Source organism: Tursiops truncatus, chromosome 6 (genome assembly GCF_011762595.2).
Source record: "Tursiops truncatus isolate mTurTru1 chromosome 6, mTurTru1.mat.Y, whole genome shotgun sequence".
In the NCBI taxonomy this organism is placed as follows: Eukaryota; Metazoa; Chordata; class Mammalia; order Artiodactyla; family Delphinidae; genus Tursiops; species Tursiops truncatus.
Window position 1 is genome coordinate 60,384,113 of NC_047039.1, and position 26,563 is coordinate 60,410,675.

Consider the following 26,563-nt stretch of genomic DNA (forward strand, 5'->3'; position numbering starts at 1 on the left):
TGAGGATAAGAGTCCCGGGATTCAGGTGGTAAAAGTGGGGGAAGCAGAAATATGAATGACAAAATAAATATGAATAGGACATGTTGAATTGATTAATATATGAGGTAAATGAAAGAGGTAGTTTAAAGATGACATCTAATTTAAAGCCTATATGGCTAGGAGAGAAGGAAATTACAAAGGGGTATAAAAAGATGATTTTCATTTAAGGTATGTTATGTTTAAGGAGATGGTCAAAAATACTAGTAGAAAAACAGTACTGGAAAAACCAGAAAGTAACTAGAATGACAATCAATAGGATTAGCCTAAAACGAAAGAGCTAGACAGAAGCTATAAAGATATTAAATAGGAGAGTAAATATACTAAGCTATGATCAGCTAGTACTGGCTTTATCAATAAATTGATAACCGGCTGTATCAATAATTGTATGAATAATTTTGGTGGGGAGGGGAATCAATTAGTGACCAACATTAAAAAATGCAGTTTTCCCATTTAAAAAAATTTATCAGAAAAGCCAACCAAAACCTAAGGCAAAGGTTCCCAAACTTTCTCCATTTAGGAAATTCTTAGTCTTAGTAATTTTTTCATAGCACCCTTAGGCCAAAAGAAATACTTAAGTAGGTGGGTTCAAACCCCTTAAGTGTTAATGTCCTTATAACTTAGTGCTTGTTGGACACTGTACAAACTCTCAAACCTGGAATCAAATTGGACAACATGACACTGTAGTATGCTGTTTCATACAGTAGTTGCTTTTTATCAGAGCAACCTCTAAAAATACAGCTTTGCAAAAACATGACATTGTAGAAAGGAATGTGTCAATCTAATGTTGAAACTGTGAACTACCTCAAACTATCAGTTCATGCTTGGGTTCAATGGCACTCTAGGCCACCTCAGCACATAGTTTGGGAAACTGGGAGCAAAGGGAAGGGGCCTAAAAAAGAGAAGAATAAAAAATAATGGGAGAGGAGCAAAAGAAAGTTCTTATTAGCATGGTTAACCACAAGAGGGCAGCACAACAGTTGGTAGGGGCGGCACAAATGTGGGGGGGAGGGGGGTGCGGAGAGATGATAAGGGTCAAACCTTTCCATAAAAACGCTCTAAGACCCCTTAACCACTTCAAGACATAAAAGTCCTTTTTCTCCTTATACTAAAGAGGAAGAAACACTGGTCACTGGCAGATCACCTTATGCAGTCATTGTGCCCTTCTCTAAATATCCTTTGCCTGCCCAGCCATGACTTTCACAGTAGCCAAGCAATGTACTACTTTGCATGCATAATCTTATTCAATCCTCACAACAATCTTATAAGAAAGTGAGACTCAAAGAGATTTTAAATAATACCACTATTAAGTGGCAGGAACACCAGAATTCAAACCCAGATCTGACCCCAAAGCCAATGTCCTTCCCTATTCTGCCTCAAAAGTATCTCACCTTTCAGCAATAACCAGGTGAAGTAGAGAAAAGATCATGTTCCCATCCTATACCTGAGACACCTGTCTCAAATCACTAGGAAAAACCAGTAAATGAAACAAACTATTCCTTAACAGGTCCCTAAAACATGCTAAATAACTCCAAACACAGGACACTCAGAGCCAAAACAAGCATTATATGCTTAACTAGTCAGCAAGTACTGTAGCTTTCCTGTACAGGTAAATACTTGTTAAGGCAAATGTTGGACACATCTGCTTTGCAGATATGTTACACACTAAAAGATATGTGCACATACAAGCAAGTGATTCTCATACCTAAAGTGGTAAAAGGTGAAGGGGGTAGGCAAAGGTAGGCCAAAGGTTGATTATTCATCTTCATATCTATTGGGTGTTATATCAGAATATCTGCAATAGCCCAACAACTCACTTGTACAAACCTATTATGAAACCAAAAGCAATCGTCATCGCTCTTATTCCCACTTGTAGTTTCCTTCTCCACATTCTTCCTCCCCTCTGTGACATACTCAGCTGCCTCTATCCTTTCATTCAGAGAAAAGGAGTTTCTTCTGACAGATTAATAACCACCGGAAAGCAAAATGGGTAAATTCAACCGACACAGCAAACTTAAGCAGATAAAACCATTCACGAAGCATTCAGTGTGGTAGCAGAAACCCCAGCAAGAGCAGCTAACCTGTCCTCTCAATAGGTATCTCTTATTACTTGAAAATGTTCCTCGTTCAAAGATTAACAATATTTGGCTGCTTGAGGAGAAAGGGTAACGGACAACGTTTTCTGTGCAAAGAAAGACAATGTACAATCAGCAGAGAAACAAACAACTAACGTTTCTTAAAGGATCCAAGAGCAACAATAACCCCCAAAATTACCCTCCCAGAGCAATATTCAAAGTTCAGTACTGCCATTTTCAAAGGAGTAAGCGACAATGAGCCCTGCCCGTCGACACACGCTTCCACTGGACTTCCTACGCACAACAGCTCGAGACACCCTCGTCTTTACTGCAGCGAAAAAAGACAGCAGCCAGGATCGCATACCCACCTTCGCGGGAAGGGGAGGAAGGGCCTCTTCTGCAGAAGAGAAACAGGTCACATCTTGTTGCCTTGCCTGCTTCCGAAACCTAAAAAAAAAAAAAAAAAGCAGCAGTTAGTACCGCAGAAATCCAGGGGAAATTGATGCTCTTTTCTAGGCTGTTCAGATGTCTAAAAAATTTTAAAGAGGAATAAGTAAAGGGGGAGGAGGAATATCAGACACATAAGGATGCAAATATCAACGCAAGACACTCCGTTGTAGGTTCCCTTTTAAAGAGGAGGATTTTCTTGACGAGAAGTTTACTGCCACTAGCGAGGGGAAAGCGGGGATCAGGAGGTGGGAGGGAGGGTGAAGAGAGAACTGCTGCCGGAGCCCAGGCAGCAATAACACCCACCCGCTGCACGGATCAGGCGACGAGGACGCGCCCCGAGGCCGCAGGGACTGCTCCTACCCGGCGCCTCCGCCCGGCCACGATCTTCGAAGCCCCTGGAGCGGGTAAGGGTCCGAGCGTCCGCCAGGCTGGGCCCTCGGGGGCCCTCCCGTGCGGGTTCTGCTCCCACTCACATCCCTCGGCGGCGAGGACCGGGCCTCTCCCTGCGCGGCGATAGCAGCCCTCCGCCCCGACGCGCGCCGCAAGTCCGGGCCCCGGGGCCGAGTGGCCGAGGCGGCGGCACGAACTGACGAGCGAGCCGGGAGCCGGCCCAGCCTCTCAGCGCCCCGGGAGGCCGTCAGCGGAGGCCGCTAGCGGAGGCCGCTGCTTGCCCCCTTCTGCTCCTCTTCCTCTCTCCTTCCGGCAGCCCACACCACTCCCACTTCGGGCAGCCGGGAAGCCCGTCACAGTCGTCGTCTCCACCCTCTCCCAAGCCACACCTTCTTCTCAGCGCCGCAGGCGACACTGTCTGGGACGTCCTATTTACGTCCAACTCAGCCTCCCAGTTGGCCTCGGGTGCCGCGGCCGGTTCACGGCTGGCTGAGGCCTCCTCGGAGCGGGGCGGGGGCGGGCGCGGGCGCCTGGCGTGCGCCCCCGGTCTGCGCGTGCGCGCGTGTGCCTCTCCACCCAGGCCGCGCTTTCCCCGGCGCGCGCGGAGGGGCCGACGGGGACTAGCTACGCAGGACCGTGGCTTCTCGGGAAGCCGGCGAGCTTGCGCGGAGATTCCCGCGGTGGCCCCTGGGCGTGAGCAGGCGGGGAGACTTGAGCTGGGCTGGGCCCCCCGCAGATGGCCGTGTGCGTGGCCGGAGGCGGCTGGGAATGAGTAAGCCACGCCGGGAAGGCGCCCTCGGCGCACAACCTGGCACCGCACAGAGACTTTCCCCTCCCGCGCACTGTTGTCTTTTTTTGCTTTTGCTCCTACTTCGGGGTGCAGCAAACCTGCCCCTCCACAGTCCAGGCCGCTAGGCCGAGAGAAGTAGCGCCGAGGGTTGGGGCAACCCAACGCACCGTTTCGCGCCAGTGCAATTCCGTGCGCCTGATTCCAACCAGTCACCTCTGCTGGAAAGGGGTGAAGGTGGAATGAGGTGCCCAGATGCCTGTGGAATGGCGGCAAGGCCTGGCAAAGGAGGAGAAACAACTTCTACCATCCCAAAGAGCCTCATTCATTCATTCAACAAATATTTACAGAGCATCTACTGTGTGCCAGGCTGTAGGACCCCAAGGATGATATGTGAACACAACCCACATACTCTTTGCCCCACGGGAGCTTGTATTCTGATAACGCGACAAAAATGCTTTTAATTTATCAGTATAATGTGCCAGAGTATAACTGCCGCTAGGAAAAGTAAAGGAGCAGGAAGTGAGGAGGCAGTGTGCTATTTTAGTTATAGTGGCCAGGAAAGACCTCCCAGAGAAACTAACGTTTGAGCAGAGATCCGAAGGATGAGAATGAGCTATCTGGGAAAAGAGTTTCATGCAGAAACACTAGCAAAGGCAAAGACCCTGAGAAGGGAAGGTGCTTGTTCAAAGGACCGGGAAAGAGGTCACTGGCTGGAGGACAGTGAAGGAAGGGGCAGTGGTAAGAGGTGAGGCCGAAGAAGTAGCCTGTGACCCAACTGTGTAGGGCCTTTTTCACTCATCATCAGCCTTCTTTCTGTTAATCTGAAAAAAAAAAAAAAAAAAAAACATGCATTTATAGCCCCTGTTTCCCCATACAAATGATGCTGCGATTCAGGTCAAGCTTGTATTTAATGGTTTCTTTAAATAAACCTCACCAAAGCAACTCCTGCATTTCTTCTTACATAAGACCCATTGCAAAAGGTCTTTGAGCAAATGATAGCAGGATCGGAAATGACTTGAATTCACACTGACTTCTTTAAAGTAAGTAGTGAACTAGAGCCCTGTTTTCTCCTAAGAAGGGATTTACAGGAGAACTGCATTCCTATGGCTACTGTCTGACAAGCAAAATATGCTGGAGAGTTCTTGGTTGTTGTTGTTGTCGTTGTTTAATTTCTAAAAAGAAATTAGAAATAGGAGTTGTGACTCAACAGCAAATCTAAAATCTGTTTAGAATGTTAAGGTTGAAATTACAAGCAGCAACCACCACAAGAGTTCCCTTTTCCTGCAAACAAAAACTGTTAACTGGAGTAGAAACCAGAACACAGACCCACGTAAAGAACATAAAGTGCTGAAGGTGGCTTTAATGTTAGGGTTAAAATGAAAGTCGTCTGAACTGTGGAAATGGAAGCATTCTCTTTGGGAGGGGTGGGGGGCAAAAGCCTGTTTAAGAACTCTAAACAGTACAGATACATTCATTGTAGTAAATGATGTTTCTATATTTTGTAATGATGTGTTTATTCAACCAGGCATGGTATCTGTTACTCCACTGCCTTTTTGCAGGGAAAGGCCATTTGGAAATAGTAAATATTGAGGGTTTCTTGTGGGGGAAGGGATTCTTTTTTATAATAGTGATTTGGATAGAGAAGACAGGGTGGGCAAGGGAAATATATTAATCACAGGCTTGTAGACGAGAAATCAATCTACCCATACAGAGAGATAAGGTGACTTGCTTAGTGTCATTCTACTAGTGAAAGCCTCTCTCCTTACCAAAAATACTATGATTTTAAGCCAATATTACCCTGGAATGTTTAGCTCTTTTCACTCTTTGGAGAACTTTTTAACTCTTTATGTGATCCCTGGTAGTGACATAGCTAGAAATTTGCTCCCAGGGCGAATATTTCAGAAAGTTTCCTCTATTCTTTGATAATGGTAAAAGAGGATTCCAAGACATTTGACCAAGTCTTTCAAGACATTCTTTCACACAACATGGAGAAACAAGAAATGTGAGTTGGGTTGGATGATGAAACATTCAGATTCAAAACTGATTGTATGGCCATATCTCGAAGTAAAAATTAGCAGCCAGTTGTCAAGTATGGGGTGTTGTGCCACAAGTTCTGTCATTCTACTGCAGTAGAATATGGTGGCAGTGGCTCCTGACTGCCATTCCTAATCCACACCTGCAACAAGACTGACAGAATGTGTTAGATAGGGCTTTGGCATTCACTTCTTTTTAAAGTCCTTAAGTGGTTTCAGTGCAAAGGTTGGAAATCCATGGCTCAGCGTTTAGGAACTTAAGGTTGAGAGTCTGGCTGACTCAGGTTTGAATCACTGTTTTCACCAAGGAAGTCATTTATATTTTCTAAGCTTCCATTTCGTCATCAGTATAATGAGGATAAGAATATCTTCTTTGAAGAGCTGTTTTGAAGATTAGATGAAAAAGTATTTTTAAACCCTTAGCACAGTTATTAAATGCCTATTATGGTTGTGGTGGGGACAATTTATAGATATCCCCAAGCTGGGGGGTATAAGAAATACGCTGGATTTTCTCAGTAATCCTGAAGCATTTGTCACAGTTTATTGTGTGACACGAAACTGTGTGGGCAGGAATGATAAGGGCTGGGTTGTAACAGAGATAAACGCAAAGACCTGCAATTGTATTTTTTAAAAAACAAAACTATGCCATTAACTGATGAAATAATGAAAACATTCTCAAGAGGAGCATAAATGTGAGAGCAGAAAAAGATATAGGAAAGTCCTTCCCCTTGGAAGGGGAAACAGGCTCAAGCAAAAGACTGGGGATAGATCCACAAGTTAGATTGTTTCCTTCCAGGGTAGAGAAGATGTACTTTTCTGAAGGCATCAGCTATGGAGAGAGGCTAATTTATCCCAGGTCTAGTAATATAGACCGAAAGACAAAGTCAGGAGTGTGAATCAGGTAGACAGACAAGCAAGCAATGTTTTTTACTTTGAATCATCCAGATATTTTAGGACTATTCATTTCAAAGTTAGGTTGGATATGGCAAAAAATTTTTTCAAAATTTCCTCTGCCCTTTATCATATGTATATCTCTACATCAATTCTTTCATTCTTCATTATAGTCCCAAAGAAAAAGGTGTTCCTGGCAAGCAGGTCCCTCCTTCCCTTGAGATAACTGAATAAGTTTAATGTTAGTGCATAAAAACTAAAATAATTTCCCCATCTGTAAGCCAGGAATTAATAACCTCCTTCAGGTAAGGATGATTATTTGGCAAAATATGCAAAATGTCTATTATAATTATGCTGTACTTTACAAAAAAATTTAACTTAAAACATTTGAGGTATAGTACCAATTCACTAAAAATATTTTTCTTTATAAAAGGATCCATACCAAGATTCACTCTTCAAAATAGAAATTCCCCTCGCATAATTATCAGTGTACAGAGCGTTAATTCCTGAGTCCTTATTTAGATTAAGGATTCTGCCTTCTTTCTTTGAGAACTGTCTTCTTCACCCAGAGTAGTCAGCCTCTAGCCCCTGTGTTACAGTTTGTGACCCTGCTACCCACACCCCTTGATTGTACCATGAGTTGTCACCTGACTCAAGCTGAGCCATTCATGATCTCCCTCCTGAGGAAGTTGGAACTGGGATTCAAAGACAGTTGCTCAGACTTTTTTGTTCTCTTAAAGTGAAGTTACCCATGCTCTAAAATTATGGCTGCCATCTGTATTCATGTACATGGACTTGCACAGAAAGCTGACTTGCTTTGGGAGAAAAGAATTGACACAGACAGAAGAGAGAAAAAAAAGAGTTCACCAGGAATGAGAATCCTCTTAGCTTTTCAGCTTCCTCTTCCTTATAAGGCCCAAAGAAACTTCCTGTATTTGGTATCTTGAAAATACTTCCTTATGACAAATTTCTCCTTTTTACTTGAACCAGATCTAGTAGTGTCAGATCTAGTAGTGTCAGAGTACTTGCAATGAAATAACCTGGAGTGAAACAGATATTATAGTACACTGATGAGAAGAAAAGAAAAAGAAAAGAAAAAAATATTCTTCAAATTACAACAGGGAAAATGTATATATTTTTTTGTAATATGAGCTCCTCTCATTTATTTTTTTGTGATTCAAAATTTTTGTAGATTATACTCCATTTAAAGTTATTATAAAACGTTGGCTATATTCCATGTGCTGTACTGTATGTCTTTTAAAAATCCAATTTACCCACCAATTTTGGAATTTGATCTTCAAACATAAGGTCAAGCATAACTATCCAAGTATTAGTCACAATCTAAGACATTACACAGAACCCATGGGTTAGCAGAAAATAAAGATACCTACTCCTATAAAACATCACTCCTGTCACCACTGTTCAATTTTCTTTTCTAAGTTGCTTCACTCTACCTTCTCTGTAACAATAATTTTATGAGTCTTCTGGGCCATAGTTATAATAATTGCTGTGGTCACTCCACGCTATCTACACTACTGACCAAAGGAAAATCTGATTGGATATTAAGGCATCATAATGATGTGGTTAAATACTCTGAATTTCAGTGTTACCTATGAAATACATAAATGGACCAGAAAATGCTGCATGACATAGTTCTCAATTTTAACTTCCACTCCATATACTAATATACTACCCTACATTCCTCAAACTGAAACTGAGAAAAACCAGGAGAATAACTTTCTTCTTTCATCCACACCTAATACTGTCTCCCACTGAACACTGATATAACCATTCATTTGGAGAAAAAAAACAAATACTATTTCTTTGGTTTCTCCTTTTGTGTAATAGTGGTTTTGTTTTTTTGACTATTGTTTTGGTTTGGTTTGGTTTTTTTTTCCTCTGTCGCCTTCATCTGTTATAAATCAAGCATGAAATGATGTAATAGTCCTCAGGCAAACTCTCTGGCTAGGTATTCTAATGCTACAAGAATTTTAGCATTGAGTGCGTTCCACTTAGATACCAATTCAGCTCTTTTACTACCCACAGGAAATGCTCTGGGGATCAACAGCACTACAAGTGATAAAGTTTTTAGTAGGAACGATAACTTTGGAAAATTTTTTAAATAACTGCTAATTACTGGAATAGACATGTTTTAAGGCTTTTGAAAGGTTGTCTTGTACATTTTAGCATCTATTATCCTCATTAAAGGGCTTATATTTGTTGAGCAAGCTACTTTTTTCCTTTTTGATTCCAAAGTAAACATTAATACATACTACTTGTGGTAAATCCAACTAATATGGAAGATAAAGTATACAAAGTGGAAGTTCCTCTTGATCCTCTTTTCCTAGCCCTCTTTACTTCCCAGAGGTAACCACTGATAACTATTTCGTGTGTAACTTTTCAGAATTTTTTCTAAGCATTTTCCTACTTATTTCCTATAGATTTAGTTTTGAACTCTATAAACCAAATGGATAATTCTATACTTTTTGTGTTACCATTTTTTCACCTAACACCTTCTGGAGACCATTCAGTTCAACATTTATTGCTTTCCCTCATTCTTTTAAATGTTTTACACAGTGTTCAACAAAATGGGTCATCATAACTTACCACATAATTCCCCCATTTATGAACACTTAGGTTTGTAATTTTCACAATTAAAAACAGTGCTAGGACTTCCCTGGTGGCGCAGTGGTTAAGAATCCGCCTGCCAATGAAGGGGACACGGGTTCGAGCCCTGGTCCAGGAAGATCCCACATGCCGCGGAGCAACTAAGCCCACGTGCCACAACTACTGAGCCCACCTGCCACAGTTACTGAAGCCCGCATCCCTAGAGCCCATGCTCCACAACAAGAGAAGCCACCGCAATGAGAAGCCCGCACACCACAACAAAGAGTAGCCCCCGCTCGCCCCAACTAGAGAAAGCCCACGTGCAAAAACAAAGACCCAATGCAGCTAAAAATAAAAAATAATTAATTTTTTTTAAAAAAAGTGCTAAATTTGAACATCATTGTACATACATTCCATGGGCACAAAAGTATTCCCTAGGATAGACAAGTAGACTCTCTGAGCCAAAATAAATATATATTTAAAATTTGGTGGCTATTGGGGCTTCCCTGGTGACGCAGTGGTTGAGAGTCCGCCTGCCGATGCAGGGGACACCGGTTCGTGCCCAGGTCCGGGAAGATCCCACATGCCGCAGAGCGGCTGGGCCCGTGAGCCATGGCCGCTGAGCCTGCGCGTCTGGAGCGTGTGCTCCGCAACGGGAGAGGCCACAACAGTGAGAGGCCCGTGTACCACCAAAAAAAAAAAAAAAAAAAAAATTTGGTGGCTATTGCCAAATTGACTTTCAAAAATCTCATACTAGTATATCAATGCCCATTTCTCTATAATCTCACTAACTCTGGATATCATGAATCTTTAATTTTAGGTATTTTAAATTCCAAATAACATTCATTTCAGTCGATCAACATATATTTTTTAAAACACCTATTATATGACAGGTAGTCTGCAAATGTTAGACACAGACTAGTTTGTTACAGAGCCACTATTCTACCTATCCTTGCCTCTTTAATACATTTTAAAGTAGACATAACATTAAATTATAAAATTCACCAACTATCTTGATCAAGCAATTATTCAATCATATTCAAATATAGTTTTGAAATTAGCTTCCTTGTACCATTTTTCTTATGGGAGAAAATGATTCCTTTGGGAAAATGCTGGTGAAATAACAAAGGCCAGAGATTTTTACTAGCTGGGGATTCTTTTTTTTTTTTTTTTTAATATTTATTTACTTATTTATTTGGCTGCGCCGGGTCTTAGTTGTGGCACATAGGATCTTAGTCGCAGCATGCAGGATCTAGTTCCCTGACCAAGGATCGAGCCTGGGCCCCCTGCATTGGGAGCATGGAGTCTTAACCACTGGACCACCAGGAAGTCCCCTAGCTAGGGATTCTTTATTCAACCTTTCTGAACTTTTGTTTCCTAGTCTCCACAATGAGAATAATATGGGTGCCTACCTTTTAGAACTAATTTCAGGTTTTAATGAGATAACATAGAGAAAACAACAAATTCCTGATGGTAATAGGTAACGTCAGAGTGCGTGCAACACGCCAGTCATTCTTCAAGAGCTTTATAGGTATTAACTCATTTGAGCCTCACAACAACTCTAGGAGATGGCTACCTCTGTTATCTTCATTTCAAAAATAAGAAATTGAGACCAGAGAAGAACTTTCCCAGGGCCTTCCAGAAACTCTGCAGAGGCAAGACTGAATCCCAGAAGACCTGGCTTCAGAGATAACTCTCATACCAACTCCACTATACTGTCTCCTGTAGAGGTAATCAAGCAGTAAGTATTATTTCCTTTATTCTTCGAGTATTATACCAGAGTCTATGAGATACACATCCCTACCTACAGGATGTTAAATATGCTGATAGAAGATGATTCATTAAATTCTTTTTTTTTAACATCTTAATTGGAGTATAATTGCTTTACAATGGTATGTTAGTTTCTGCTGTATAACAAAGTGAATCAGCTATATGAATACATATAGACCCATATCCCCTCCCTCTTGCATCTCCCTCTCACCCTCCCTATCCCACCCCTCTAGGTGGTCACAAAGCACCGAGATGATCTCCCTGTGCTATGCGGCTGCTTCCCACTAGCTATCTACTTTATATTTGGTAGTGTATATACATCCATACCACTCTCTCACTTCATCCCAGCTTACCCTTCCCCCTCCCCACGTCCTCAAGTCCATTCTCTACATCTGCATCTTTATTCCTGTCCTGCCCCTAGATACTTCAGAACCTTTTTTTTTTTTTAGATTCCATATATATGTGTTAGCATACAGTATTTGTTTTTCTCTTTCTGACTTACTTCACTCTGTATGACAGACTCTAGGTCCATCCACCTCATACAAATAACTCAATTTCGTTTCTTTTTATGGCTAAGAAATATTCCATTGTATATATGTGCCACACCTACTTTTTTTTTTTTTACATTCTGGTCAATTTTTTTTTTTTACTTTTATTTATTTATTTTTTTAAACATCTTTATTGGAGTATAATTGCTTTACAATGGTGTGTTAGTTTCTGCTATATTACAAAGTGAATCAGCTATACTTACATATATATCCCCATATATCCTCCCCCTTGCATCTCTCTCCCACCCTCCCTATCCCAACCCTCTAGGTGGTCACAAAGCACTGAGCTGATCTCCCTGTGCTATGCGGCTGCTTCCCACTAGCTATCTATTTTACATTTGGTAGTATATGTAAGTCCATGCCACTTTCTAACTTCGTCCCAGCTTACCCTTCCCCTTCCCCATGTCCTCAAGTCCATTCTCTACGTCTGTGTCTTTATTCCTGTCCTGCCCCGAGGTTCTTCAGAACGTTTTTTTTTTTTTTAGAGTCCATATATATGTGTTAGCATACAGTATTTGTTTTTTTCTTTCTGAGTTACTTCACTCTGTATGACAGTTATTAGGTCCATCCACCTCACTACAAATACCTCAATTTCATTTCGTTTTATGGCTGAGTAATATTCCATTGTATATATGTGCCACATCTTCTTTACCCATTCATCTGTCAATGGACACTTAGGTTGCTTCCATCTCCTGGCTATAGTAAATAGAGCTGCAATGAACAATGTGGTACATGACTCTTTTTGAATTATGTTTTTCTCAGGGTATACGCCCACTAGTGGGATTGCTGGGTCGTATGGTAGCTTAATTTTTAGTGTTTTAAGGAACCTCCATACTGTTCTCCATAGTGGCTGTATCAATTTACATTCCCACCAACAGTGCAAGAGGGTTCCCTTTTCTCCACACCCTCTCCAGCATTTATTGTTTCTGGATTTTTGATGATGGACATTCTGACTGGTGTGAGATGATACCTCACTGTAGTTTTGGTTTGCATTTCTCTAATGATTAGTGATATTGAGCATCCTTTCATGCATTTGTTGGCAATCTGTATATCTTCTTTGGAGAAATGTCTATTTAGATCTTCTGCCCATTTTTGGATTGGGTTGTTTGGTTTTTTGACATTGAGCTGCATGAGCAGCTTGTAAATTTTGGAAATTAATCCTTTGTCAGTCTCTTCATTTGCAAATATTTTCTCCCATTCTAAGGGTTGTCTTTTGGCCTTGTTTATGGTTTCCTTTGCTGTGCAAAAGCTTTGAAGTTTCATTAGGTCCCATTTGTTTATTTTTGTTTTTATTTCCATTTCTCTAGGAGGTGGGTCAAAAAGGATCTTGCTGTGATTTATGTCACAGAGTGTTCTGCCTATGTTTTCCTCTAAGAGTTTTACAGCGTCTGGCCTGACATTTAGGTCTTTAATCCATTTTGAATTTATTTTTGTGTATGGTGTTAGGGAGTGTTCTAAATTCATTCTTTTACATGTAGCTGTCCAGTTTTCCCAGCACCACTTATTGAAGAGGCTGTCTTTTCTCCATTGTATATCCTTGCCTCCTTTGTCAAAAATAAGGTGACCATATGTACGTAGGTATATTTCTGGGCTTTCTATCCTGTTCCATGGATCTATATGTCTCTTTTTGTGCCAGTACCATACTGTCTTAATTACTGTAGCTTTGTAGTATAGTCTGAAGTCCATGAGCCTAATTCCTCCAGCTCCATTTTTCTTTCTCAGGATTGCTTTGGCTATTTGGGGTCTTTTGTGTTTCCATACAAATTGTGAAATTTTTTGTTCTAGTTCTGTGAAAAATGCCATTGGTAGTTTAACAGTGATTGCACTGAATCTGTAGATTGCTTTGGTTAGTATAGTCATTTTCACAGTGTTAATTCTTCCAATCCAACACATGATATATCTCTCCATCTGTTTGTATCATCTTCAAATTCTTTCATCAGTGTCTTATAGTTTTCTGCATACAGGTTTTTGTCTCCTTAGGTAGGTTTATTCCTAGGTATTTTATTCTTTTTGTTGCACTGGTAAATGGGAGTGTTTCCTTAATTTCTCTTTCAGATTTTTCATCATTAGTGTATAGGAATTCCAGAGATTTCTGTGCATTAATTTTGTATCCTGCTACTTTACCAAATTCATTGATTAGCTCTAGTAGTTTTCTGGTAGCATCTTTAGGATTCTCTATGTATAATATCATGTCACCTGCAAACAGTGACAGCTTTACTTCTTCTTTTCCAATTTGGATTCCTTTTATTTCTTTTTCTTCTCTGATTGCTGTGGTTAAAACTTCCAAAACTACGTTGAATAATAGTGGTGAGAGTGGACAACCTTGTCTTGTTCCTGATCTTAGAGGAAATGCTTTCAGTTTTTCACCATTGAGAATGATGTTGGCTGTGGGTTTGTCATATGGCCTTTAATATGGCCTTTATTATGGCCTGCTCCTACTTTCTGGAGGGTTTTTATCATAAATGGGGGTTGAATTTTGTTGAAAGCTTTCTCTGCATCTATTGAGATGATCATATGGTTTTTCTCCTTCAATTTGTTAATATGGTGTATCACATTGACTGATTTGTAAACATTGAAGAATCCTTGCATTCCTGGGATAAACCCCACTTGATCATGGTGTATGATCCTTTTAATGTGCTGCTGGATTCTGTTTGCTAGTATTTTGTTGAGGATTTTTGCATCTATGTTCATCAGTGATATTGGCCTGTAGTTTTCTTTCTTTGTGATGTCTTTGTCTGGTTTTGGTTTCAGGGTGACGGTGGCCTCATAGAATGAGTTTGGGAGTGTTCCTCCCTCTGCTATATTTTGGAAGAGTTTGAGAATCATTAAATTCTTAAGCTTTGTATTAACATATAAGGAATCAGGTAACATTATTTATATATAATGTATAACAAAGTCTTCTTTACCCAGGGATAAATTCTTGTTTGCTGGAACAGCTGCTGGCTCCTATGCTGTAGAGTACTAGTTCTCAGAATGTGATCCCTGGACCAGCAGTAACAGTGCTACCTGGGAACTTGTTAGAAATGTAAATTCTTGAGCCCCAACTCAGACCTCCTGTATCAAACTCTGGAGGTGAAGTCCAGTCACTTGTGTTCTAAACAAGACTTTCAAATGATTCTGAGGCATGCTAAAGTTAAGAACCACTGAGTCCAGGTCTTTTGAGCATGAGCTGTTCTGTTCTCCTTGCTTAGCATTGGAAGCAATGCTTTCTCCACTCAAAACACAAAACAAAACAAAAAAACAAACAAACCACTACTGTAGAGAATCCATGTAATGGGTGAAATGGAAAGAAAAAAAGTAAGCCAGAGAGCTTAGGATGACATTCATAATAAGTCATGCACAGAAGAGAGGGAGCGGGGAAAGATGAAAGATGCATGAGGCCCAGGTACAGTATCTGACTTGAGGGATGAACAAAAAGAAGAGATCTTTATTTCAAGTTTCTATAGTATGTGGAAAGAAATAAGAGATGGATGGCAAAGAGAATTTCAAAACATTTTGCTTTATGTTATAAATTGGGTACACTTTCATACCCTTAAAAAAACCCTCAAATTTTCTCTTCAATTACTCTTAGCTATTAACTTGTACTTATTTGAATATAGTTACTATATAGTGCCTAGACCATATAGGAGCCCCTAGTTTTATTAAGATTACATTGTTATAATGCAATGAATTTAAATCAATAGCATTGAGTAAACAATACAAATCAAATTCTAAAATCAGAAAGGGTTGATGCTGAATAACCTTACAGATCATATAGATCACTGAGAAGATACAATCATCAAGTCTAAATATCATATTCTACAAGTTACAGAGGCTGCAAAGATGATGCAGCCCAAGCAACGTACCTATTTTTTGACAGTAGGGTAGGAAGAGTCTATTGCATAAGCACTCAAAGGTACACCTGTAGACTGTGAAGGCAGGAAATATATCTGTTTCTTTCCCCACCACATATCCAGTATCAATCAAAGTTTGACATGTCATAGGTGCTAAATAAATCTTGTCATATAAGTGAATTAATGAAAAAGAACAATGGCAGGACAAATATGAGCGTTCAGTGACCAAATCCTCTGTACCAATAATACCCTAAGCTATCAGGAAAAAAGTTACCACTTTACTCCCTGGGCAGAGGTCTGGATATGGAAGTAACTCACCTTAAGGAAAGAATTTGAGGTTCAGAAGTTTAGTCTGGAGAAAATGACTGAGTATCAGGAAGTGTGATGAGTGATAACTGAGTTAAGCACAGGATGCTGTTGTTCTAGATTGCCCTCCAGCCCAGCCATCCAGCACCTGTGTCACAGTCAGGAAGGGAATGGAGAGAGAGGACTGTAATCAAGAACATGGCAAATAAAATACTTATATATCCAGGGCCTTTATAAGAAACTGAAAGCTCAAGGTAGAGCTTTTTGTGGCTCAGTTACAGATCACAACCAGGGAGATATCCCACTGGAAGACCTTGGTCTGAAGTTGTGGAAGTCAGAGTTGCTGCTTCAGGGAAGCCAAAATGGGTCATTACAAAAGCTACAACAGTAACCATAGCTGCAGCCAGGAATCGGGGTAGTGACCTTCCCTGAGCCCCTCCCTACCTTCCTATATCCACATGTCTTGCTCCATCATGTCCTTCAGGTGAGATGTAATTGAAACTGCAATATCTCCCAGCCCCCAGCACTCCCTACACCAGTACCCTGATTTGCTTTTCTCCATGACACTCATTACCAGTTCACATATAATATATTTCATTTATTTGTTTGTCTGTCTTCCCTCAAGTAGAAAGTGAGTTCCATGTATGTTATATTCATACTATATGCCTTAGCACCTAGGACAGTGCATGGTACATAGTAGGTGCCAATAATATCTATTGAATGAGTGGACTTTTCATTCATGTATATTTTTGCTATACATTCTATTAGGTAAGTAATATCTCTATTTTACAGACAAGAAATGAAACTCAGCAAAGTTAAGTGGCCCAAAGTAACATAACCACTAAGTATTGGGTTGGCCAAAAAGTTCATTCGGGTTTTCCCATAACCTCTTACGGAAAAACCCAAATGAACTTTTTGGCCAACCCAATAGTAAAGTTGCTATTTGAAGCTAGCTCTGTCTCCTCACAAAGATGTCCTCTTAAACTGGATGTCATTTGAGCTTAAAAAGTGGGTAGTACTGGACTATTTTCATAACTTATATTGTTTCTTTTAAAAATTTACATTATGTTCTATAGCTATAACCTTCATGTTTACTCTATTCTTAGTTCTACAGTAAAAGAGATTCAACATTCATCAGTCATTCTGCCATAGTTTCTTCATCTCTCAGTTCATCCTTTAGTTTCTTCTAGAAGGGCTCAGGAGGGAATTCCCTGGCAGTCCAGTGGTTAGGACTTGGTGCTTTCACTGCCAGGGCCCAGGTTTGATGCCTGGTTCGATCCCTGGTCAGGGAACTAAGATCCTGCAAGCTGTGCAGTGTGGTCAAAAAAAAAAACACCCTAGAAGGGCTCAGGGGAATGAGGATATATAAGTTAGGGTCCTATGAGAAGCAGATGCCAGGGTAAAATTAGATGTGCAAGAGATTTATTAGGAGAAACATTTGTGAGGGGTAAAGGGAAAAGAGAGCAGGAGTAGATGGGAAGAGCCTTCAGACAATGATGAAAGCCTGAGACCTGGTGAAAAATAGAAGGAATATGGGGCTTCCCTGGTGGCGCAGTTTTTGAGAGTCTGCCTGCCAATGCAGGGGACATGGGTTCGAGCCCTGGTCTGAGAGGACCCCACATGCCGCGGAGCAACTAGGCCCGTGAGCCACAACTACTGAGCCTGCGCGTCTGGAGCCTGTGCTCCACAACAAGAGAGGCCGCCATAGTGAGAGGCCAGCGCACCACGATGAATAGTGGCCTCCGCTTGCCGCAGCTGGAGAAAGCCCTCGCACAGAAACAAAGACCCAACACAGCCATAAATAAATAAATAAATAAATAAATAAATAAAATTAAAAACCATTCTGTAAAAAAAATAATAAAAAAATTAAAAAATAAAATAAAGAGGGGAATTCACTACTGATGACTTTCTTAAAAAAACAAAAAATAGAAGGAATAAAGGAGGATTGGGTAGTTCCTCAAAGGGTTAAACACAGAGTTATATGGACCAACAATTCCACTCCTAGGTATAGACACAAAAGAAATGAAAACAAATATCCTTTCAAAAACTTGTACACAAATGTTCACAAAAATATTATTCATGATAGGCAAAAAGTGTAAACAACCCAAATGTCTATCAACTGATGGGTGAATAAATAAACTGTGGTGCATCCCTACAATTAAATATTTTCAGCAATAAAAAGGAAGTACGGCTACATGCTACAACATGGATGAGCCTTTAAAACATGCTGAGGGAAAGAAGCCGGTCACAAATGACCACGTAGTATATGACTGCTCTTATATGAATTATCCAGAAGGGGCAAATCTATAGAGACAAAAAGTAAATTAATGGTTGTCTAAGGCTGTGGGGGATGGGGAATTTGGAGAGTGACAGCTAAAGGGTATGGGTTTCTTTGCGGGGGGGTAACGAAAATTTTCTAAAATTGATTGTGGTGATTGTTGTACAACTCTGTGAATAGAATGAAAATGATCGAATTGTACGCTGTAAATAGGTGAAATGTATGGTATGTGAATTATATCTCCAAAAAGATTTTTTTTTTTTTTTTGCGGTACGCGGGCCTCTCACTGTTGTGGCCTCTCCCGTTGCGGAGCACAGGCTCCAGACGCACAGGCTCAGCGGCCATGGCTCACGGGCCCAGCCGCTCCGCGGCACGTGGGACCTTCCCGGACCGGGGCACGAACCCGTGTCCCCTGCATCAGCAGGCGGACTCTCAACCACTGCGCCACCAGGGAAGCCCCATAAAGATTTTTTAAATGAGAAAGAAAAATAGAGGATTGGGTAGCAAGACTCAAAACTGCAGTACCACTCAGAAAGTCTTGACCGGGTCAATAGCGAGTCTTCAAGCAGAGACTGCCTATTAGAGGAATTGCACGTGGAGCAAAAATGACCCATCTCTGGTACTCCTACCATGCTGAGTCACTGGCTAGGAGAAACCTGAGAGAGCTGCGGGGGAGGGCTCTCAGTGTCAACTCTGCAGTAAAACTAAAAGTGGACCAACTGGAGGCCATAAGCCAACTCCACACCTCCCAGCAGTTTCCCTTCAGCAGAGCACCTCCATGGCTGCCCAAAGTAAAAGAAAGCAGGTTACATGGGTACAATACGGACAGCTGAGGCTTCTGTTCACCAACTGATTCTCTTTTTTTTTCCTATGCATTGGAAGCAAGATCATCAACCGACAGTGAATTTGGGTGGGAGGGGGTAGAGATGTTGAGGTTTGAAAATAAAAGAGAAGGCACGAAGAAGTCATCTACAAGAATAGAAGGATGAAAAGACCAAGGAGATGTATTTTGAAAACCAGGCAGTGTTAAGAGCCCACTAGACGGCAAGAATTCAAAGTTAGACTCATCAGCATGGTTATGGGTTTTTCTCCATCCACATTCAGCTGCATGAGACAAAGCTCAGAATAGAGAAAGCTTAATTAAAACAGTGTTGAAGTTTTCCTGGATGAGTAAGAGGAAGTGAAAAAGAGGCAAGGAAGTTGGGGGTGTATGCAAATAACTAATTATAATAGTTGATCATGGAATTTTAATTCGGTAAGCAAGGAAGTGAAGATATGAGGTAGGTGAGAGCAACAGAAAAGAATTAGTGGTTTGTCCAGTAGGGGATTGTTTGAAGAATTCTTGGAGTTAGGGTACCTGAGAGAGTGACCTAGAAACAGAGGAGGTGGAACTACAGAATGGAGTAGGGTTTCAGGGAAGCTTCTGCTGTCAGCTTTCCAGCTCTATTCCTATTATAGTCATCCCTCAGTAACCAAGGGGGATTGGTTCCAGGACACCCTCGGATACCAAAAATTTGTGGATGCTCAAGTCCCTTATATAAAATGGCACAGAATTTGGATATAACCTATGTACACCCTTCTGTATACTTTAAATCATCTGTATTACTTATAATACTTAATACAATCTAAATGTTATGTAAATAGTTGTAAATACAATGTAAATGCTATGTAAATAGTTGTAAATACAATGTAAATGCTATGTAAATAGTTGCCTGCATGTGACAAATTCAAGTTTTGCTTTTTGGAACTTTCTGGTATTTTTTTTCTAATATTCTTAATCCGCGGTTGGTTGAATCCACGGATGCAGAACCGATGGATACAGAGGGCCGACTATACTCCAAACAGGTTTTGCCTGTGCCTCATGCTTTGGAGAGCTATAGTCTGCTGACCTAGTCTGAGTTCAGCAGCCACGAGGAGTCTTCTCTCACACAGTCCCTCCTCATATTTTTGCTTCACGATTACAGTCATACCTCTAAGACATTGAGGTTTTGGCTGTGGTGGCACGTCACATAAATTTTTTGGCTTCCCAGCGCATGTAAAAGTTATGCTTATACTATACTGTAGTCTACTAATTATGCAATAGCATTATGTCTAAAAAAACAATGTATATACCTTATTTTAAAAATACTTTATTGCTAAAAAATGCTAACCATCATCTTAACCTTTAGCAAGTCGTAATATTTTTGCTTGTTGAGGATCTTTCCTCGATGTTGACGGCTGCTGACTGATCAGGGTAGTGGTTGCTGAAGGTTGGCACAGCTGTGGCCATTTATTAAAATAAGACAACAATGAAGTTTACCGCATTGATTGACTCTTCCTTTCACGAACTATTTCTCTATAGCCCTCAATGATGTTTGATAGCATTTTATCCACAGTAAAACTTCCTTCAAAATTGGAGTCAGTCCTCTCAAACCCTGCTGCTGCTTTATCAACTAAGTTTGTATGGTATTCTAAATCCTTTGTTGTCATTTCAACAATCTCCACAGCACCTTCACCAGGAGTAGCTTCCATCTCAAGAAACCACTTTCTTTGCTCATCCATAAGAAGCTAGTGCTCATTCATTAAAGTTTTGTCATGGGACTGCAACAGGTCCCTCACATCCTCAAGCTCCACTTCTGATTCTAATTCCCTTGCTACTTCCACCACATCTGCAGTTCCTTCCTCCACTGAAGTCTTGAACCCCTCAAAGTCATCCATCAGGGTTGGAATCAACATCTCCCAAACTCCTGTAAATGTTGATATTTTGACCTCTTCCCATGAATTATGAATGTTCTTAATGGCATCTAGAATGGTCAATCCTTCCCAGAAGGTTTTCAGTTGGCTTGGCCCAGATCCATCAGAGGAGTAGCTATAGCCTTACAAAATGTATTTCTTATAAGGCTTGAGGTCAAAGTGACTGCTTGATCCATGGGCTTCAGAATGTATGTTGTGTTAGCAGGCATGAAAACAACATTAATCTCATTGTACCTCAGAGCTCCTGGGGTGACCAGCTGCATTGTCAATAAGCAGTAATATTTTGAAAGGTATCTTTTTTCTGCGCAGTATGTCTCCACAGAGGGCTTAAAGTACTCAGTAAATGACGTGCTATTGTTCAGGCTTTGTGGTTCCATTTATGGAGCACAGACAGGGTAGATTTAGCATAATTCTTTTTTTTTTTTAAGTGTATAGGTTTGAGAGATAAATATTTATTTATTTGTTTTTTAGCTGTGTTGGGTCTTCACTGCTGCGTGCGGGCCCTCTTCAGTTGTGGTGAGCGGGGCTTACTCTTCATTGTGGTGCATGGGCTTCTCATTGCGGTGGCTTCTCTCGTTACGGAGCATGGGCTCTAGGCATGTGGGTCTCAGTATTTGTGGCACGCGGGCTCAGCAGTTGTGGCTTCTGTGCTCTACAATGCAGGCTGAGTAGTTGTGGCACACAGGCTCAGTAGCTGTGGCTCGCGGGCTCTAGAGCACAGGCTCACTAGTTGTGGCACACGGGCTTAGTTGCTCTGCAGCATGTGGGATCTTACCAGACCAGGGTTTGAACCCGTGTCCCCTGCATTGGCAGGTGGATTCCCAACCACTGTGCCACCAGGGAAGTCCCCAGCATAATTCTTAACGGTCCTAGGATTTTCAGAATGGTAAACTAAGACTGGCTTCAAATTAGTCACCAGCTGCATTAGCCCCTAACAAGAGAGTCAGCCTGTCCTTGAAGCTTTGAAGCCAGGCATTGACTTCTCCTCTCTAGCTATGAAAGTTCTAGATGCCATCTTCTTCCAAAGTAAGGCTGTTTCATCTACACTGAATATCTGTTTTTTAGTGTAGCCACCTTCATCTTAGCTAGATCTGGATAAGCTGCAGCTTCTACATCAGTGCTTTCTGCTTCACCTTGTACTTTAATGCAAGTTCTTCTGAATTTTTGCATAATCACATATATTTCAATTTGGGAATAAAAATTATTTTCTCTGTTAATTTTGAATAGATCTTCTCACTGGTATTTCCATTTCCTAGAATTATGGCTGACTCATAAAAAGTCAACAATGAAAGTTTTTGTAATAAATCACGAACAACTAAATTTACCTAATGGCTACAAGCTATTATATAAATGAAGATTTCCAAATGTATGCTCCACTTAAGTCTAATTGAATTCCTTAGAATAGATTTCTTGTATTCTCTGTACACTGAATCAAAGGATTCCAGTCTGTGCTCAGAGGGATTACAGGTTGTATGGAAACGGTTCAGGCTTTCCAGAAACAGTGGCATATCTTCCCATCAAAGAAAAAAAATTTAAACAGCACTGTAAAATTTGTATAATTATTATGTCTGCTTTATACAATGGGTTTTGCAGATAAATTTTTAAAGAACTTTGCCACTGCTCTAGTACAGTGAACCACCCAATGCTTGAATCTTTTTTAAAACCTGTCTGACAAGTGGTTCTATCTGAAACATTTCAATGTTATCTGGAACAACACATTTTTCCCTAATTGTTTAATTAAGTTTCCCAAATAAAATATCATTTACCAGAATTTTAAGTGTAGGCTAATTAATTATAATTAAATAACTTAAAGTACGAACCTCTATATAAAATCCTATATTCTATCTTTTTATTTTTTTAATTGAAGTTTCATCCAGATGGCCATACAATGGCAAGACTCATTGCTACTCAAAGTGTGGTCCACATAACCAGCAGCACTGGGATCACCTGGGATCTTGTTGGAAACGCAGAATCACAGGGCCACCCCTGCTGATTCAGAATATGCATTTTAACAAGATCCCAAGGTATACATACATGAACATGTGAACATATATGAACATATGAACAAACATGTAAGAACATATATGTTTGAGAAGCACTGATATAATTAATTCAGAGCAAAGAGCATATCCGTATTAGGCGTGAACTAATTTACATGGAGAAGAGGAGGATGTTTTCAAAAGTTCACCAAACTTGGCCACACATTTTAATTATCTGGGGAGTGTAAAAAAAAAAAATACTGATGCCTGGGTCTCACTCCCACAGATTCTGACTCAATTGGCCCAGGGTGAAGCCTGAGTATCTGGATATTTTTAAATTCCCCTGGTGATTCTAACGTGCAGCTGAGTTTGAGAATCATTTCTCTAAATTAAAGGTTCCTAATGTGTGGTTGCATGTGAGAGTCACTTAAGGAGCTTTTTAAAAATACCACTGCAGGAGGGGAAGATGGCGGAAGAGTAAGACGCAGAGATCACCTTCCTCCCCACAGATACACCAGAAATACATCTACACGTGGAACAACTCCTACAGAACACCTACTGAACGCTGGCAGAAGACCTCAGACCTCCCAAAAGGCAAGAAAGTCCCCACGTACCTGGGTAGGGCAAAAGAAAAAATAATAAACAGAGACAAAACGATAGGGACGTGACCTGCACCAGTGGGAGGGAGCTGTGAAGGAGGAAAGGTTTCCACACACTAGGAAGCCCCATCGCGGGCGGACACTGCGGGTGGCGGAGGGGGAAGCTTCGGGGCCGGGGAGGAGAGCACAGCAACAGGGGTGCGGAGGGCAAAGTGGAGAGATTCCCACACAGATGATCGGTGCAGACCGGCACTCACCAGCCCAAGAGGCTTGTCTGCTCATCCACCGGGGCGGGCGGGGCTGGGAGCTGAGGCGCGGGCTTCGGTCGGAGCGCAGGGAGAGGAATGGGGTTGGCGGCTGGCGGCGTGAACACAGCCTGAAGGGGGTTAGTGCACCACGGCTAGCCGGGAGGGAGTCCGGGGAAAAGTCTGGACCTGCCGAAGAGGCAAGAGATTTTTCTTCCCTCTTTGTTTCCTGGTGTGCGAGGAGAGGGGATTAAGAGCACTGCTTAAAGGAGCTCCAGAGACGGGTGCGAGCCAAGGCTAAAAGCGCAGACCCCAGAGACGGGCATGAGACGCTAAGGCTGCTGCTGCTGCCACCAAGAAGCCTGTGTGCCAGCACAGGTCACTATCCACACCTCCGTTCCAGGGAGACTGTGCAGCCCACCACTGCCAGGGTCCCGGGATCCAAGGACAACTTTCCCAGGAGAACGCACGGCACGCCCAGGCTGGTGCAACGTCACACCGGCCTCTGCTGCCACAGGTTCGCCCTGCACTCCGTACCCCTCCCTCCCCTGGCCTGAGTGAGCCAGAGTCCCCGAAGCAGCTGCTCCTTTAACCCCGTCCTGTCTGAGCGAAGAACAGATGCCCTCAGGCGACCTACACGCAGAGGCGGGGCCAAATCCAAAGTTGAGCCCGGGGAGCTGTGAGAATAAAGAAGAGAAAGGGAAATCTCTCCCAGCAGCCTCAGAAGCAGCGGATTAAAACTCCACAATCAACTTGATGTACCCTGCATCTCTGGAATACATGAATACACAATGAATCATCCTAAATTGAGGAGGTGGACTCTGAGAGCAAGATTTATGATTTTTTTCCCCTTTTCCTCGTTTTGTGAGTGTGTATGTGTATGCTTCTGTGTGAGATTTTGTCTGTATAGCTTTGCTTCTACCATTTGTCCTAGGGTTCTATCAGTCCGTTTTTTTTCTTTCAAAAATTTTTTTTTTCTTAATAATTATTTTTTATTTTAATAACTTTATTTTATTTCATCTTATTTTATTTTACCTTCTTTCTTTCTTTCCTTTCTTCCCTCCTTCCTTCCTTCCTCCCTCCCTCCCTCTCTCTCTCTCCCTTTCTTTCTTCCTTCCTTCCTTCTTTCCTTTCTTTCTTTGTTTCTTTCTTTCCTTCTACTTTTTCTCCCTTTTATTCTGAGCCATGTGGATGAAAGGCTCTTGGTGCTATAGCCAGAAGTCAGTGCTGTGCCTCTGAGGTGGGAGAGCCAACTTCAGGACACTGGTCCACAAGAGACCTCCCAGTTCCACATAATATCAAACGGCAAAAATCTCCCAGAGATCTCCATCTCAACACCAGCACCCAGCTTCACTCAACGATCAGCAAGCTACCATGCTGGACACCCTATAACAAACAACTAGCAAGACAGGAACACAACCCCACCCATTAGCAGAGAGGCTGCCTAAAATCATAATAAGGCCACAGACACCCCAAAACACACCACCAGACGTGGACCTGCCCACCAGAAAGACGAGATCCAGCCTCATCCACCAGAACACAGGCACTAGTCCCCTCCACCAGGAAGCCTACACAACCTACTGAACCAACTTTAGCCACTGGGGACAGACACCAAAAACAACAGGAACTACGAACCTGCAGCCTGCAAAAAGGAGACCCCAAACACAGTAAGATAAGCAAAATGAGAAGACAGAAAAACACACAGCAGATGAAGGAGCAAGATAAAACCCCACCAGACCTAACAAATGAAGAGGAAGTAGGCAGTCTACCTGAAAAAGAATTCAGAATAATGATAGTAAAGATGATCTAAAATCTTGGAAATAGAATAGACAAAATGCAAGAAACGTTTAACAAGGACCTAGAAGAACTAAAGATGAAACAAGCAACGATGAACAGCACAATAAATGAAATTAAAAATACTCTAGAAGGGATCAATAGCAGAATAACTGAAGCAGAAGAACGGATAAGTGACCTGGAAGATAAAATAGTGGAAATAACTACTGGAGAGCAGAATAAAGAAAAAAGAATGAAAAAAACTGAGGACAGTCTCAGAGACCTCTGGGACAACATTAAACGTGCCAGCATTCAAATTATAGGGGATCCAGGAGAAGAAGAGAAAAAGAAAGGGACCGAGAAAATATTTGAAGAGATTATAGTTGAAAACTTCCCTAATATGGGAAAGGAAATAGTTAATCAAGTCCAGGAAGCACAGAGAGTCCCATACAGGATAAATCCAAGGAGAAATATGCCAAGACACATATTAAGCAAACTGTCAAAAATTAAATACAAAGAAAGCATATTAAAAGCAGCAAGGGAAAAACAACAAATAACACACAAGGGAATCACCATAAGGTTAACAGCTGATCTTTCAGCAGAAACTCTGCAAGCCAGAAGGAACTGGCAGGATATATTTAAAGTGATGAAGGAGAAAAACCTGCAACCAAGACTACTCTACCCAGCAAGGATCTCATTCAGATTTGATGGAGAAATTAAAACCTTTTACTCTCAGCAAAAGCTGAGAGTTCAGCACCACCAAACCAGCTTTACAACAAATGCTAAAGGATCTTCTCTAGGCAAGAAACACAAGAGAAGGAAAAGACCTACAATAACAAACCCAAAACAATTAAGAAAATGGGAATAGGGACATACATATTGGTAATTACCTTAAATGTAAATGGATTAAATGCTCCCACCAAAAGACACAGATTGGCTGAATGGATACAAAAACAAGACCCATATATATGCTGTCTACAAGAGACCCACTTCAGACCTAGAGACACATACAGACAAAGTAAGGGGATGGAAAAAGATATTCCATGCAAATGGAAACCAAAAGAAAGCTGGAATAGCAATTCTCATATCAGACAAAATAGACTTTAAAATAAAGACTATTACAAGAGACAAAGAAGGACACTACATAATGATCAAGGGATCAATCCAAGAAGAAGATATAACAATTGTAAACATTTAGGTACCCAACATAGGAGCACCTCAATACAT

At 41.4% G+C, this 26,563-nt stretch overlaps 1 protein-coding gene across 8 annotated transcripts in view; it reads right to left on the reverse strand.

Moving 5' to 3' along the window:
* The window catches only part of LOC101334791 (tyrosine-protein kinase JAK2), a 376,440-nt gene that overhangs the window by 158,156 nt on the left and 191,721 nt on the right, over positions 1-26,563 (reverse strand). For 5 of the 8 annotated variants that reach the window (XR_012332509.1, XM_073806150.1, XM_073806147.1 and 2 more), the window contains one exon: positions 2,480-2,558. Coding sequence is in view for 5 of the 8 variants with exons in the window: in XM_073806150.1 (XP_073662251.1) it covers positions 2,480-2,558 (79 nt within the window). In the remaining 3 variants the exon portion in view is untranslated. Of the gene's footprint in view, positions 1-2,479; positions 2,559-2,864; positions 3,485-26,563 lie in introns of those variants that run through there. The other 3 variants (XM_019934783.3, XM_019934785.3, XM_019934784.3) reach the window with 3 other exon arrangements.